At 40.0% G+C, this 17,659-nt stretch overlaps 1 protein-coding gene across 4 annotated transcripts in view; it reads right to left on the bottom strand.

Moving 5' to 3' along the window:
* The window catches only part of PSIP1 (PC4 and SRSF1 interacting protein 1), a 42,793-nt gene extending 27,446 nt beyond the window's left edge, over positions 1-15,347 (bottom strand). For all 4 annotated transcript variants that reach the window (XM_081103032.1, XM_081103035.1, XM_081103034.1 and 1 more), the window contains exons 1-3: positions 14,780-15,347; positions 14,036-14,242; positions 10,102-10,178 (exon numbers count right to left, since the gene is read on the bottom strand). In XM_081103032.1, the coding sequence (XP_080959158.1) occupies positions 10,102-10,178; positions 14,036-14,107 (149 nt within the window). In that variant the 5' untranslated portion in view covers positions 14,108-14,242; positions 14,780-15,347. The remainder of the gene's footprint in view (positions 1-10,101; positions 10,179-14,035; positions 14,243-14,779) is intronic.
* Positions 15,348-17,659: the final 2,312 nt, after the last annotated feature.

The raw sequence follows: 17,659 nt of genomic DNA, 5'->3' as shown, positions 1-17,659 counted from the left end.
TACTCCTGTCTAAGTACGATCAGCCTCCAGCATGTTATCCTTGGCACTACCTTCAGTGATGTGAAATATCTTTAATGTTTTGGTTGGCACCACTTCCTCGGAGACCTTCATGTTATATACAGAAGGCTAAAAAATATTCACACTGTAAAAAGATTCTCATATCATTAGCTATCAGTGAAATGTAAATCAAAACCACAATGAGGTACTACCTTCACACCCACATGGATAGCTCTAATAAAACAGATAGGTAAGAACAAGTCTCGGGAAAGATATGGAAAAAATGGAACCCTCATAGACTGCTGGTAGGGAGGTGTCAGCTGATTTTTTAAGTCTGACAATTCCTCAAAAGATTAAACATAAAATTACCCTTTAACCTAGGAATTCAACTCCTATAGGAACGCAAACATGTCCACGCAAAAACCTGTACACAAATGTTTATTGCAGTATTATTTATAATAGCCAAAAGAAACAATCCAGACATCTAGCAACTGATGAATGAATACGGTAGATCAATAAAATGAAATATTTGCAATGAAAAGAAATGAAGTACTATCACATGCTATAATATAGATGATGGTTGAAAACACGCTAAATAAAAAAATCCAGTCATGCCCTAGCCCAGTGGTCTGCAAACCGCGGCTAGTGAGCCACATGCGGCTCTTTAGCCCCTTGAGTGTGGCTCTTCCACAAAATACCACGTGTGCACACGTACAGTGCGAAGTTGACTTAAAACTTTAAGTAAAGTTTATTAAGTTAATTTTAGGGAAGGTTGTGGGGTGAAAGAAGATGTAGTGTCAAGGATTGAGAAAGGTATGTTGAGATGGTGTGGACATATAGAGAGGATGAAAGAAAGGAGATAGACAAAACAAGTATACAAGACGAGTGTGGATGTGAGAGTTGGAAGGGGTCAACCTCAGCGAACGTACCTCAATCAGATTGAGGACGTTTTTAGCAAAGGCCAGCTTAGGAGTACCCTAATTAAGTTAATAACAATGTACCTACCTATATAGTTTAAGTTTAAAAAACTTGGCTCTCAAAAAAAATTTCAATTGTTGTACTGTTGATACTTGGCTCTGTTGACTAATGAGTTTGCTGACCACTGCCCTAGCCAGTTTGGCTCAGTGAGCAAAGCTTCAGCCTGTGGACTGAAGGGTCCTGGGTTTGATTCTGGTCAAGAGATCATGCCTGGGTTGCGGATTTGATCCCCAGTTGGGGGTGTGCAGAAGGCAGCTGATTGATGGTTCTCTCTCATCATTGATGTTTCTACCTTGCTCCCCCTCTCCCCTCCTCTTTGAAATCAATAAAAGTATTTTTTTAAAAATTAAAATTAGAAATTAAAAAGTCAGTCATTGAAGACCACATGTTGTACAGGACCATTTACTTGAAATGTCCAAAGGAGGCAAGGCAGGAGGGAAGAGTGAGGAGAAATGGGAAGTATCTGCTAATGGGTACAGGGTTTCTTTTTGGGTGCTAAAAATGTTCTAGAAGAGCAAATGGCTGCACTACTACCTGGATATACTAAGATCTATTGAATTGTGCACTTTAAATTGGTTGGGATATAAATTATATCTCAATAAAGCTGTTATAATATTTTTCAGTGAATGCCACATCCTAGCAAATAAAATAAAAATGATCCATTATTTTATCAACTAGCTAGCCACTGTTTTCAGATATTTTAGTTGTATATATACACATAAGTATGTAATTTTAATGTACATGAAAATAAATGTTAATGTATATGGAAATATACATTAAAGATACATATTCATCCATAAATGTTTCCCAAATTAAAGCAAACATCATCTCATATCAACAATTACCTAACAGCTACATACTATTTCACTGAATGGCCATCCCAAAATTAATTTGTCTATTATTGGGCTTTCTATATCAAATTTTCTATTATAAAATAATTCAGCTGTATTAAATAAACATATTGCTCAATCTTTGAACATATCTACAAAATAAATTCTAAGTGAAACTATTGGGCAGGAAAAAAGAACTCTTGGGTCAAAGGATATGCTTAAAACAAAAAAACCATGGTGAATGAAAAAAGAATCCTCCCATGTACTCACCACAAAAAAGAAATAATAATTATGGGATATGATGGGAGTATTAGCTAACATGATGGTGGTAATCATATTGCAATATATAAATGTATCAAGTTAACAAACCTCAAATTTAGGCAATATGTCAATTACACTTTAATAAAAAACACTTAACAACACATAGACTCCTGGGTGGGAGGGGGGGGGGGATGTAATCACAAAGGTTTGGTGAATAGGACCCAGATTAGCTTTTAGAAAGCCACTGCTGGTCCCCAAGGGCACAACCTTATGTGACTGTGGGTGATTCATCCCTCAAAACACTTAAGTGACAAACAAATCTCAAAGAAAACATATCAAAACATTAACAGGGTTAGGGGTTGTTGCTAAAAAATGAGTAAAAATGCTTCTTTTGTAGAGAACTCTTTTATGTTGTGAAAAAAAATGTTAACAATAAAAAAATATGCAGTAATTCAAACCAAGTAACCCACCAAATTCCCAAACTAAAGGAAACCTTAGGGGATCACAATAGCAGAGCCTCATCTCTTCACAATGTTCCTTAGAAAGGTTTCAGAGTTTCCTTTATCCACTATAGTTTTCCAAACATCTACTAATACTGATGCCATATCCCTATACATAAAAAAGAACTCAGACTTCAAATATCAATGTCAAAGCCCATAAAAACCAAGGCTAATGTAAAATATCCTAAGAAAATAACAAATCACTAACTACAGTACCAATTTTATAATTCTGAAGGAACTTAAAGCCTTCAAGTCCTTTGTTACATGGCATACTTCTAAAGGCCATAAATGTTTTTCTGTATATTCGTTTTTACAGATCGTAAGTACATAGAAAAAGCAGCTATTTCTCTAAATTCACTTTTTTATAAACAATGTGTATACCCACAAGTAAACATATATCCCTAACAAAAGCTCAGTTACCACACCTAGAACTCTTCCTTTAAGGCAAACCATAAGTCGAGTATAAAACATAGGAAAGCTTATCAGAGCTAAAGATATCAAATTCAAAACTGCTAAATATTACTAAATAGAAAGTTCTATTTTTTTAAATTCTAACTTGCTGTTTCTTTTTTAATTAAATTATAAAATCTAACACATACTGTTTTATAACTAGGTTCTGTATTTTACAACAGCATGCATTCTTTTATAATAGAATATAATTCAACAGACAACTGAATATCCATCTATTATGTGCCATGAACCTGCTGTTATAGAGATGAATAAACAGCTCCTCTCCTCATTACTTGGTATTAGGCTTACGCGAAACTATACAAATCCCACACCAACACAATGCAGCTTTGGCTAGAGTACAGAAGCTGTACAGAAGAACAAATGAAGAAAATAAAATCCTATTCTGTGATTCATTCCTTTATTCTTTTCTCGTGGACAGGTTATAAGAAAAACTGGGACACTACTTCATATTCACTTTCCCTCCTAAAACTATAGATTAGGCAGGTTTTAAAACAGCCTGCATCCAACCTATTTGTATTAAAAAAGAGCAGTAAAGAAGATAAAAGTAGCAAAAACACCATCTTCATTTAAATTTTCTAGACTTTAGAGAAATAGATAGACCTAGGTGAGAATATTTCCTCAATTAGCAATGGTGGTAATTAGTCAGCAAAACTCAGACTGCATGTCAAACAATTTAATAACACTGCAAGTATTAGTCTTTGAAAAATAATATGCAACATTATTTTAATTAAGAGCTGACATTTAGTGTTTAATACATGCAATCACCATTCCAAGCATTTTTTATTTATCATTATTTTTTAATCACCACCTGAGGATATTTTTTCCATGGATTTTTAGAGAGTGGAAGGGGGAGAAGAACAAGAAGAAGAGGGTGGGGGAGAGAGACAGACATCATGGATTGGTTGCCTCCCGCCCCTGACCAGGGCTGGGATCAAACCTGCAACCCAGTTATGAGGCCTTGACTGGGAAATGAACCCTTCACTCTACGGGCCGACACTCTAACCACTGAACCAAACCAGCCAGGGTGTTCCAATAATTTTCCATGTAATATCCTATTTGCACCCCAAAATTGTCCCCATTTTACAAATGATAAAAGGACACAAGGTTAAGTAATCTGCCCAAGGTCATATATTATATAGCAGGTTAAATGGCAGTCAAGATTTAAAGATCTAATTGGCTTAAACACTATATAAATGTTGGTTAATGGATAGCAAATCCATAATCAACAAGTGATTTTATCTAGGACATAGAGCTTGCAATCTATCACCAAATATTTAACTACTATGTTCCAGGTACTTAAGTGATGACAAACAGTAAAAATATGTTCGCTACTCTCCATGCTCTTCACTTGTGGGTGAAGCAAAAAGAAAAAAATTCTATCGTCATTGCAATAAACAAAATAAGCATAAAAAGGAAGATTTGAGCTAAGATCCAGACTTTAAACATCTGAAGGCATTTTCCAACAAAGGGAAAACAAGCAAGAAGGACCTGAGACGCCCTGACCAGTTTGGCTCAGTGGATAGAGCGTTGGCCTGCGGACTCAGAGTTCCCGGGTTCGATTCTGGTCAAGGGCATGTGCCTTGGTTGTGGGCACATCCCCAGTGGGGGCTGTGCAGGATGCAGCTGATCGATGTTTCTCTCTCATCAATGTTTCTAACTCTCTATCCCTCTCCCTTCTGTAAAAGAATCAATAAAATATATATTTTTTTTAAAAAAAGGGCCTGAGACAAAATAAAGTATATTTATGTAACAGTGAAAAACATGTGATGAGGTTGGAGAGGTAATAAGCATAGGTAATAATTCATATAGGGTTTCATAAACTGCATTTGTAGACAAAATCTGCAGGTTTTATTGGTTGATAACATTTGTAAGGGAACCACTGAAGGTTCATAGACAGGAAAATGACACGCTCCGACAGGGATGTACCTAGGAAAGATCACTTGGACTATACATGAAGAGGAGAAATTGAGACCAAGGTAGGGTTAGGAAACTATTTACAAGAGTAACTGTGGCACAGACTTGAGTTGTAGCAGAGGATATGGAGAAGAGTGGACAGATCAGGACGCACTTTAAAGGAAAAGAACAAGACCTGCTGACTATACATGGGAAGGGGAAAAACTATAATATGTAATCAAGGAAAACACCAAGACTTTTGGCTCCAGAAAAGCATTGGGTCCATGTCAGTCTCATTTACAAAGAATCGGTTTTAAAGTTGTTAGTTTTAAGATATTTAGTGTATGGTCAGAGTTGGTATACACTTATTGTTTTCTAATATTCAAAACTTGATTATTGGATGAATTTACTGTAAATGTCATAAAACACTAAGAAAATTCAGACATTTTCACAAAAAAAGTTATAAAATGATTCTGCTCTAAACTCACAATAAAAGCATCTTAATTTATACAATGTAAAAAGCCTCATTGTTAAATGTTAGAGAAGTATGACCATTCGTCATCTAAATTTAATGTAAGAATGAACTATGTATTCTATAAAACAATGAGGATATATATAAAAGTTATGAATAAACACAGTTTTACTAAATTGCCATTTTATCTTCTATGTTCCTCCTTTCCCATCTCCCTAACTGCAGGCCATTAGAATAAACTCCTGTTTATGCAAAATCCAAATTGAAAGGCTCAAATAACCACCCTCCCAACTTTTCGGGATGGGAGGTAGGCAAATCACCAGAGGTCTAGTTTCTAAAATCTAACCTGAGGTACAAAAAGTCACCAAACTGACAGATACAGCAGCATGGCCTTGCAAAGATAAACAGTATACTTATAAGAACACGAAGGCACAAAACATTACCAGTGCATTTTGAAATGAAATATATTATCATTAGCTTAATTTTAAAATTACATTGCAATTCCTTGAACATATTCAAATTTCTTAAATATTAGTAATTCATTGTCTACATCAAGGGTGGGGAACCTTTTTTCTGCCAAGGGTCATACAAAATTATCAACTTAAAAATTATGTGGCTATGAAAAATGCTCCCAGATATACTGAATTTTGATTTAAATATATTTTATTGATTTTTTTACAGAGAGGAAGGGAGAGAGATAGAAACATGGATGAGAGAGAAACATCGATCAGCTGCCTCCTGCACATCTCCTACTGGAGATGTGCCCGCAACCCAGGTACATGCCCTTAACCAGAATCGAACCTGGGACCTGTCAGTCTGCAGGCCGACGCTCTATCCACTGAGCCAAACCGGTTTCGGCGATATACTGAATTTTGAGTCCCGCCTGCAGTTGCCTTAGTGGGGCCAAACCAAATGATACTGCAGGCCAGATATTCCCCACCCCTGGTCTACATTAACCAAACTATGCTTATGAAAGTTTAGTAGCCCTAACCGGTTTGGCTCAGTGGATAGAGCGTCGGCTACGGACTGAAAGGTCACAGGTTCGATTCCAGTCAAGGGCATGTACCTTGGTTGTAGGCACATCCCCAGTAGGAGGTGTGCAGGGGGCAGCTGATCGATGTTTCTCTCTCATCGATGTTTCTAACTCTCTATCCCTCTCCCTTCCTCTCTATAAAAAATCAATAAAATTTTAAAAAAAGAAAGTTTAGCAGTTGTTTGGTGTAGTTTGATTTAAAGTTTACAGATACAATGTAAAAATATTCATTTTTAAATGTTGGTAAAGGTATGATCACTTTTCATTTAAATTTAACATAAGAATGAACTATGTGCTCTATAAAACTATAACGATATATATAAAACTATAAAATCTGTTCCATTTCAGAAAAATTAAACAATTCTAAACTTGTAAAACTAAAAAATTCTACAAAATGTCTATTCCCATTATTCTAATAGTATTTCCAAACTTCACATACATCAAAATCATCTAGAATGGCCCAGCCAGTGTTGCTCAGTGGTTGAGCATCCATCCATGCACCAGGAGGTCCCTGGTTCCATTCCAGGTCAGGCCCAGGTTGTAGGCTCGATCCCCAGTAGGGGTGTGCAGGAGGCAGCCGATCAGTGATTCACTCTCATCTGTTTCTATCCCTCTTTCCCTCTCCCTTCCTCTCTCTGAAACCAATAAAAACGTATTTTTTAAAAAATCATCTAGAAGTCTTGTTAGACAGACTGCTGGGCCCCACACCTCAGTTTCTGATTCAGTAGGTAAATGTGGGTCCCAAGAATTTGCAAGTCAACTAAATTCCCATGTGATGTTGGTGCAGCTTGACCTGGTACCACACTTTAAAAACCCTGTTCTAATAAACAGTATGCAAATATTTCATTAAAAGATACCCCTCCTGCCAGTGTGGCTCAGAAGGTTGAACACTGACCTATGAACCAGGAGATCACGGCTCAATTCCCAGTCAGGGCACATGCCCAGGTTTAAAAAAAAAAGAAGATACTTTTCCCTAATACATTTGTGGAACAGTTTTTAAATGGTATATTATCCCATGGAATCAGAAATTCATCATTTCTTACAGAATTAAGTATTTATATATAGGATATACCTAAACTCAACTCAAAATAATTATGTTGAAGGTCAATCAAATTCTAGACTCGATACATATACATATATATATATATATATATATATATATATATATATATATCCCAAAATTCACGCAAGAAGTAATTTTGATAGAAAACACAGGTTTATAATTAAATATTGTAAATTTTTTATTGATTCATGAAGTATACAGTGTAGGGTTATGTATGGAATAGCACATCGGGTAAATGGCCTCCACGGCTTTGCTGGCACATACGCAAAGCCGTGGTTTCATTGGTCTTCATTGTCCCTGCTCCTGGGCCATAATTGGTACTTGGTAATGCTTATCAAATTGAAGGGATTGAAATCAAAGGGCAACAGATATTAGAATCTGATTCAATAAACCAAGTAAAATTAGGCTTTTATTTTTTGTTGTTGTTAACGCTCACGCAAAATTCAAATCTTGCGTGAATTTTGGGACACCCTTTATACACACACACACACACACACACATATTTTAAATCCTTATCGTTGAAAGTACTACATATGTCCTCTTTTTTTCCCCCACTGACCTCTTCTAGCCATTCCCTGCCCAGGCCTTTAACACTATTGTCTTTGTCAAAACTATATTTTAAAGAAAATAATTATGTGGCATTGTATGATACCATTAATATGAAACGTCCAGATTTGGCAAATCTAAACAGACAGTAAAATAGTGGTTGTCTAGGGTTGGGGAGGGAATGGAGAATGAACACTAATAGTTATGGAAGTAAATATACTAAAATCCACTGATTTATCCTCTTTAAACAAGCAAAATTTATGACACAAATTACATATCAATAAAGCTGTAAAAAGAAATTATAGAAAAGTTCATATACTAGCTAAGCAATATTAAAGCAAACGTTGCCATTGTAGACTTAGGAATACATAATTCTAATTAGAATATCAATACTTTTGTTTCTCTTGCTCCCAAGTAAACAAGTATATGTTACCAAAATTATGGCAAATTCTAAACTTCAGGTCCAAAATCAATGAGATTATATATAACTAGTGGCCTGGTGCACGAAATTCGTGCACACTAAAAGGGAATTAGAGGAAATATTTTAATATTGCTATTTGCCCTTTCTCTATAATAGAAGTGTTAGAGATGAAAGAAAATTAGTAAAATGTATATGAAAATCTCCCTTCTGTCAGAGTCTGGGGCACACCAAGGGACCCAGAGTCAAGTCTCCGCCCACCTGCGCCCACCTCAAAATCACGAGACCCAGACCGGGCTGGCCCCACCCCCGTCAAGCCCCGTAGGGAGGAGGGCCTGGCCTCAGCTCCCCCAGCCCCAGAGTGAGGGCCCGAGACAAGGGCGTGACAACCATTTGCATAGTAGCTCTTTATTATATAGGATATTTGTAAGGCCATTAAATTAAAGGTATGCAGGATATTATTTTCCAAAATTAATGAGATAGCCCTTAGAGTAATCTAATGTACCTAGAAGTAACAGTTCAATATTCAGTTGTAATTTTAAAAATTAATTTGTTTCAGCAAATCAGGTTCTCTGCCCACTTATGCACCAGAGGCAACAGAACAGTCAGTGTTTCTCAGGACCATGTAAATACACACAGAGAGAACTATCTAGATCTCTTCTCACCTTTCCCACTGTATACTGTTTGTATGGCTAATATAACAAAGCCAGATTGTCTTTATAAAAAGGACTTATACTAGCCCAGCTGGTGTTGCTCAGTGGTTATGCCTTGACCCAGGAACCAACAGTGGTTCCATTACAAGTCAGGGCACATGTCTGGGTTGCAGGCTTGATCCCCAGAAGGGGGTGTGCAGGAGGCAGCTGATTGATGTTTCTCTCTCATCAGTGTTTCTATCCCTCTCCTTTCCTCTCTGTAAAAATCAGTAAGAACGTATTTTTTTAAAAAAGCACTTATACTAAATATGAATGCTAAATGCTTATTTTAATCCTATACCAGTATTAATCATAAGGGCTATCTCATTAATTTTGGAAAATAATATCCTGCATACCTTTAATTTTTTTTTAAAAAAATATATTTTTATTGACTTTTTACAGAGAGGAAGAGAGAGGGATAGAGAGTTAGAAACATCAATCAGCTGCTTCCTGCACACCCCCCACTGGGGATGTGCCCGCAACCAAGGCACATGCCCTTGACCAGAATCGAACCTGGGACCCTTCAGTCCACAGGCCGACGCTCCATCCATTGAGCCAAAGCGGTTAGGGCCTGCATACCTTTAATTTAATGGCCTTACAAATATCCTATATAATAAAGAGCTAATATGCAAAGTGTAAATCTTCACTTACATACTTTCATCCATCAGTCATTCTTCTAGTTGCTGAGATCCATATATAGCTTTCTTTTATGATTAAGGAAACATTTCTTCCAATAAAATTTAAAACCTACAGTGTCTAATTTTTCTACCCTAAAAATAAATTTTAAAAGGGACACTTAAAGACTTTTTCCAAAGTTCAAAGATGATTTTAAATTTTCTATTCCTTTACTATTTTCCCTTTAGATTAATCACTACTTGCTTTTCATTTTATGTCCAATGACCCTGCTAAATTAACTTTGATTTGCCTTTAGAGCTAAAAGGACTTACGTCTCGTGAGTACCAAAGAAAAATATGGGTAGTTTGTTTGTTGGTGGTTTTACAGCTCCATCAGGAACTTCATCTACCTAAAAGAAAGAGCAGAAAAATTAAAATATTTTAAATCATACATGCTTCAACACAACAGAATAAACTGGAAACAAAACATCAAAACGGATCTGATATAACGTGAACCAGTTGTACTGGTCCATAATCCCTTATCCCTAGTTTTGAAACCCAAGAAGCTCTAAAAACCAAGATATTTCTAAAACTTCATTCGGTGGCAAAACCTTATCTGATAGGGAAGCTAGTCAATCATTTCTTTTTGTCCACCTAGTGTTTCTACAGATGCTCCTCTGAAGAAATATTGTGCTGGATTATTATGTGCCACCAGAGAACCTAATCAGGAACAAAGTATATGGTATATAGGTACCATCATTACCTTTCTAAAATCCCCAAATTCTGAATTTTTAAACATATCTGACCCTAAGCATTTTAGATAGTGGAGTATAAACCTGTTCAAAAATCCTAAATTATATTTTTACAGGAAGGCTATACAAATATTGAAGTAATGTAAAATAGTAACAAAAGCTTATAGTAGTGTTTCTCAAAGTCTGAAACATATTCTGAAAAGGTCTTATACCTACATGGCTGAATCACATGAAGTTACTTGTTCTTTTTTTCTCTTTCAATCCTGACTAATTAAGAAAGAAAGCATCAGGTGCTGTTATCTCTAACATATCTATGGTACTATCGCTTATTAATAAAGGAAAGCAGACCTCAGAGTTAAAGCCATCAGGCAGTAGTATCTAGCAAGAATTTTTAAAAATCTCTATTTTATTTCATTATTAATTTAAATTTAATAATAACATTTCCCCCCCTAATTTCAAAGACACTTTAATTTAAAAATCAATTCGCATTGTTAAGAAGAGAGCAGACCATCAAAGGACCTACCATGCTCTGCATGCATTATTACCATGTTGAAGAAAAGACAATTGGGATGATTTGACTGGCAGTCTGAAGGTTTCAGGCTTCAATAGAATCATTATTACCCAACACTTTTAGGGACTTGTCTCATCTATCTGATCAATAACTATTTTACTTGTCATTTCAACTTTATGAGAAAGCCCCAAGAATTGTGTAAATCCTTAGAGGCCTTAAGATAACGGATATTTTGTCAAACCAGTTGATATGCTTGTTTCAGCTAGCAAACAGCTTTAAAAGTCTGTAAAAAATGTCTAGTACCTACAGAGTTTAATAAGTGTTAGGCAATTATTATTTTTTTAATAAATTTTATTGATTTTTTACAGAGAGGAAGGGAGAGAGATAGAGAGTTAGAAACATCGATGAGAGAGAAACATCGATCAGCCGCCTCCTGCACACCCCCCACTGGGGACGTGCCCACAACCCAGGTACATGCCCTTGACCGGAATCAAACCCGGGGCCTTTCAGTCCGCAGGCCGACGCTCTATCCACTGAGCCAAACCGGTTTTGGCTAGGCAATTTAAAAGTTGACTTTAGCCCAGGCCAGTTTGGCTCAGTGGATAGAGCGTCAGCCTGCAAAGTGAAGGGTCCCAGGTTCAATTCCAGTAAAGGCACATGCCCAGGTTGTGGGCTCGATCCCCAGTGTGGGGTGTGCAAGATGCAATAGATCAATGATTCTCATCACTGATGTTTCTCTCTCTCTCTCTCTCTCTCTCTCTCTCTGTCCCTCCCTGAAATCAATAAAAATATATATATTTTTATAAAGTTGACTTTAAAGATGATTAATACTGGTACAGGATTAAAAGAATGCAAAAGACAAAAATTAATGGAATTTGGGATATATAAATAGGAAATGTTAAGACCAAAATAGGAACAGATGGTTGTCACTGTCACTGCTGAGACCTTAAATACATATTCTAAACTCTAAAGCAGTGGTTCTCAACCTTCCTAATGCTGCGACCCTTAAATACAGTTCCTCATGTTGTGGAGACCCCCAATTTCATTGTTACAAATTGAACATAATTAAAGCATAGTGATTAATCACAAAAACAATTATATATGTGTTTTCTGATGGTCTTAGGCAACCCCTGAGAAAGGGTCGTTTGACCACCAAAGGGGTCGCGACCCACAGGTTGAGAGCCAACGCTCTAAAGCAAAGACTTCTAATTTGTAAGACTGGAAAGACAGAAAAAGGAATATAATTCTTGGACATAATCAAAATTCATTCACTTCTAAGAAAAAAAAGGAGAAAAGGAAATACAAATGAACTTGTTAAATATAGAACTTATTAAATAAAGGAGAATACTCTGGCCCTCCTAAGGCTAGTTTATTTTGCTTGTATCAGCAGTAACCTTATTCACCTAACATACTGAAGCATGTGGGGAGAACGATTTGGAAGAGTAAATAATTTTTAAAACATTTTCATTTGGCTTTTAACTGTATTATGGCATGGAAATCTGAAAATAAATGTATCCCATTACCTTAGATAACACCTCAAAATAAATAAATAAGGATGCTAAAACCATAAGAAAAGTATCTCAGAGGGGTCTTAAACCTGCCAAGTTTCCCTGCACTCTATTTAAACATGAAATAAAGTGTTTTTTAAGTGCATTAATATGCACTAAGTACGGTGGGGATATAAAGTTCAGTTTACATCTATTGCCCTTAAGAAGCTTTCAATCTATTTGGAAGTTAAGATGTGCATGTAAGAGATGATCAGAAAGGAAAGAGTGTCAAATATATAGACAAGAATTATGATTAAAGATTGTTCAAGTAAGATTCCACTAAAAAGGTAGCCTTCATAGACTGAGTGTGGGGGCGGGAGGGAGATTTTTCCAGATTGGGGAAAGAAATTGTAAACCTGAGTCTTAAAGAACTAGATGGGAAAAATCAAGAAATATTTTATATTTGCATAGCCCTCAATAACGCCATGATTCTCTGTAACCAACAGGTATGTTTCCTCCAGCTGCCATAATTTTAATTATCTTTAAGAAACAACAATCCTCAAAGAAGAGTGAATTAGTGGCAATTACAACCTTACACTATCACATTTACATTTAAGAAATTTTGACCTTACTAACCAACCGAATAGGCCTCAGCATTTCCTAGGTTCCATCATTACCTTCAAACCTGAGTCCTACCATAAACTAACAAATATATCGCTTTTTCTGAAAATGACTTATTTTGACAATCTCAATTCCTAAATGACACACACACACACACACACACACACACACACACACACACCCTCCTGGTCCTTCACCTCCCGACCTAGTACTAGATGTGCACCCAGGGGTCTGGGTCAACGCCTCCTCTTGCCCCTATGAAACAATCAGAGAGAAAAACCACTTCTTTAAGGTCGTCAGGCTAACTTCATGAATAAAAACGTGAAACTGCATTTCCTACACTTTCCCTGGTGCTCGCTTCCCGGGCAATGCCCACCACTCTCCAGCCCTCATCCCTCCGTGACACAAGCAGACCCAGCAGGCCTCACCCACCACACGACAAAACATGAACACCCGCATCTCCAATTCAACCACCTCTCTCTCCGACACCCAGAAGTTTGCCTCATCTCACTGGTTTTATGCATTTTACTCAAAATCGAGAAAATGTCAGTTTCCTTCATTTTTACACATTGAAGCCCATAGTTGATTATTTTCACCTACAATGAAACATGAACGGGCATCACATTTAAATCTTTCCTATTAAGAAAACCTGCCCAAGTCTGCCAGAGACATGAAGGAAATAGTGGAATACGTTAAGCACGTAGATACACCTGGGTTTTTGCAATTACCTGGGGGACTACGGGGAAAAAAATAATAAAATAAAATAAAATAAATAATAAAATAAAATGTAGGCTGACAAATGAGCCTCCAGGCAAGCCAGAGGGAGAAAGAACACGAGAAAAAAAAAATTTTTTTTAAGGCAGCGCCGCTCAACGCGAAGCCTGAAAACCACTTACGCGAGCCGGCCAATGAGGGTAACCTTTCATCTTGGCGAAGATGAGGTCTCCGGGTTTGAAATCGCGAGTCATGTCTCGTGAGGGGCGATGCGGGGGATCCGGACGCGGAGCCCAGCGCAGGGGAGCGGCGGCGGGGGCGGCGAGGGGGCCGGCGGGAACCGCGGCTGCGGCGCGGGAGGATGCCTCGGGGAGTTCCAACGCGCCTGCCTGCGGGCGGGGGGAGCGCGGAGGGCGGTTAAAGCGGAGAAACCCGAAGGGAGGGGCCTCCGGGGAGGACGGGGGAGGACGGGGGAGGGGGCGGCCCGGGAGGGAGGGCCGCGGCGGTGGGGTGGGCGTGAGGGGAGAGCCGCCTCCCGCTCCTCCCCCGAGAGCGGGCCTCGCAGCCCCAGGGCGACCCCTCCAGGCTCCGGCGGGTCCGCCGCTCGGCGGCCAAAGACGCCGCCACCTGAGGCGGAGATGCTGCTGAGCCCCAATTCTCCGTTCTCCACCCCAGCTCGCCTCCAGCGCCCCCCGCCCCCCGGGTGTGAGCCCCAGGAGGGAGGGGTCGGCGGGGGGCAAATGGCCAAAGAAAGGGGCGCCTCCCCTCCCCATCCTCGCACGACCTCTCCCCCTGCGACCTGCCTCCCGACGGTCCAAGCGCGGGGCCGCCCCTCCGCGCCCGGGCGGGCCGCGGCCACTTCCCCGCTGCAGCCCCGAGCGAGGCCGCCGAGGGGGGGGCGGGGCGAGCCTCCGCCGCCCGCTCACCTGCCGGGGCTGCGGACGCCGAGGCTGCGGTGGCGGGTCGGCCGCCACTGCCCGCGTCCACGCACGCCACCTGCGCCACCAGCTGCCGCAGAGGCGTCTCAACGGCTCCGACTCGCAACCGCCGCCGCCGCCACTGCTGCCGCCGCCGTCGCTGCGCTGCTCCCGCGCGGCTCCCGCTCGGCGCCCGCTAGCACTGGGGCGGGACCAACTGCTCGCCCAGGAAGGGGGCGCGGCGCGGCCCTCGCCCGAGGTGTGTGGCTCCGAAATGGAGCGACAGAAGCCCCCCTAAGTCCTCAGAGGTTCCCTTTTCCCTAGAAGTTCCAGCCAAGTGGAGGGAGCGATGGGTGCGCAGGGAAAAGGCTAGGGCGAAGACGACGGGGCCCGCGGCGGCTCCCCCCTGGGGCGTGCGGAGTGGTCGGGCCCGGCCCGCCCCTGCTGGCCGCGCTGCGTGTGTGTATTTGTATGTGTCCTGTATGTAAAGGCCGGAGGGAGGGGCCGGGGGCCGGGGACTGCGTTTGGGAGCGGGGACCCGGGCCTCCAGCCCGTGGCTGTGCGTGTGCGTGTGTGCGTGTGTGAGGGAGAGCCTGGCAGCCTCCGCTGCATGTGCTTGCGTCGTTCCCCAGGGTGGGGAGCCTTGAAGGCTGCACTTGCGCGGTTTGCAGCATCCAAAAAAGAAACTGTACAAAAACCCATAGATGAAATCCGAGCATGAGGCGGTTGCAGGGTGTGCAGCGCGTAGGCCTCTTACACCTCGCTGAATGGGCCTGGGCAATCTCCTTTTTCCCCCCCTAGAAATTGTAATATGAGAACGCCCGTTCCTTTTCTTTCACATTTAAAGTACCAAGAGCTGTTAAGAAAATACAGTCCTACCGAACGCAAAATGTGATGAGTGAAAAACAATGACAGGAAAGCATAAGCCTTGTAGGTAGGATGTGGGTTCGGGCTCTTCAGTAAATTTTAACTGCGTCTCAATTTTAATTCCCTAGTAGAATGGTTGCTGGTGAGTGGTAGTGTTACTAGACCTCACAGGTCTTATTCCTTTAAAATACTCTTTCAGGGCATTTCTAAAATTATTTTATTTTTTTGATCCTTTAGCCAACACTTATTTACAAATATAGTAAATGAGGCATTCTTGGAAAGTAATAAAAATTCATCTTAAGTTTTTGTTCCATCTTTCGTTGAATCACAAAATAAGTACCTACCCTGTGTCGGGCACTATTAGGTGCCGTGCATACAATCATGAACAGCAAGCACAAACAATTTCCATTTAAAACAATGAAAATGGAAAAAACACACACTTAATTATATAATTAAATATTATATATTTAATATTCTCATACTCAATATGAGAATATTAAATATATAAATAAATAATGGTATGGCACTCATACTCCTTTAAATGAAGGACTCACAACTACGACTAAATCAGGAAAAGCTTTAAGTTGGGTAAACACTGAGAAGAATTTTTTGAAAGTGATACAGATGCCATTAAAAGGAAGGAAAGAAGACATTCCCAATGCAAAATTTCCAATGCAAAATTTCCAATGCAAAATGTCCTTGGAGAACTTTCAAGAGACGAAGTCATACCTCAGCAATATGCAGAAGATTCCCAGTGGTGAAAGTTAACTGGTTGGCAAGGGAGTAGGTAGGTTTGGAGAAATGTCTTGCAGCTTCTCATCCTGACTTTGAGTTTGAAGCTCTGGAGCTACTAGACCAGTGATGGCGAACCTATGACACGCGTGTCAGAGGTGACACGCGAACTCATTTTTTTGGTTGATTTTTCTTTGTTAAATGGCATTTAAATATATAAAATAAATATCAAAAATATAAGTCTTTGTTTTACTATGGTTGCAAATATCAAAAAATTTCTATATGTGACACGGCACCAGAGTTAAGCTAGGGTTTTTCACAATGCTGACACGCCGAGCTCAAAAGGTTCGCCATCACTGTACGAGACATTGCTGAGCCAGAAAGGGCAGAGATGATTTTTTTAACAAGTGATTTTTGCTTACTACAAGGTAGATGACAATAGAAAGAAGCTGGAGGTGGCTGTTGTACGCCCTAAGTGATCCATTTCTGGATGAGACGGATGCATGGAAAAGGCAAGGAAGAGCACAGCTAAGTACACAAAGGAATAATTGTCAGGTGTGAATCATAGATCGTGCACGAGAAAAAAGTGAAGAAAGATGTATTGGAGAAAGTTCCAAGACTGTGCAGGAGAGACGAAGGCCTCATCCAGCAATCATTTCTTGTGACCCTCCTTTGTTGTAACCCGTGTAAGGCTTAACTCCAAGCGTGGTCCAGGGCCCAGCAGCGTGGCTTCACCAGGGAGCTTGTTAGAAGAAACTCGGCCCCTCCCCACCACTGCTCAATCAGAATCTGCATTTTAAAAAGATTCCCCAGGTGATGCTTACGCATATTCAATTGTGAGAAACAGCCTACAGATACAGAGGACACCACAGGCTATAAAATAGGGAAGACAGACACACGATAGATAAATTATAATTAGTATTAAAAGATAACTGTTTATTACTGTTAAATGATAGTACCAACAAGTAAAGAAGGGTGCTAACTACAAAGGGAGGCCCTCCGAAAAGAAATGAAAGGCAGAGGGACAATGGGAAAGCATTGATGTTTTAGTGTTGTGGGTGTTGTTTTATTTTTTAAAGCACAAACTTAGCTCTTGCTTTCTTTAAGTGTGCGCAATTTCAGTGTGATGGTCTGTACGCTTGTGGTTGATACCCTTAAACAATAAGTCAGGGAAAAACAGGTGGTATTTTAAGCCTCCAGAGAACAAAAGCCCAGGATCCCTGGGAGCAGCAATTCCGAATGGAAAGCGGAGGAGGAGGAGTAAAGGAGGCAGGAGGGCTGAGCTCATCA

This window comes from Myotis nattereri (assembly GCF_964212035.1).
Source record: "Myotis nattereri genome assembly, chromosome: 12".
NCBI lineage: Eukaryota > Metazoa > Chordata > Mammalia > Chiroptera > Vespertilionidae > Myotis > Myotis nattereri.
This window is presented reverse-complemented; position numbering and strand designations above follow the sequence as displayed.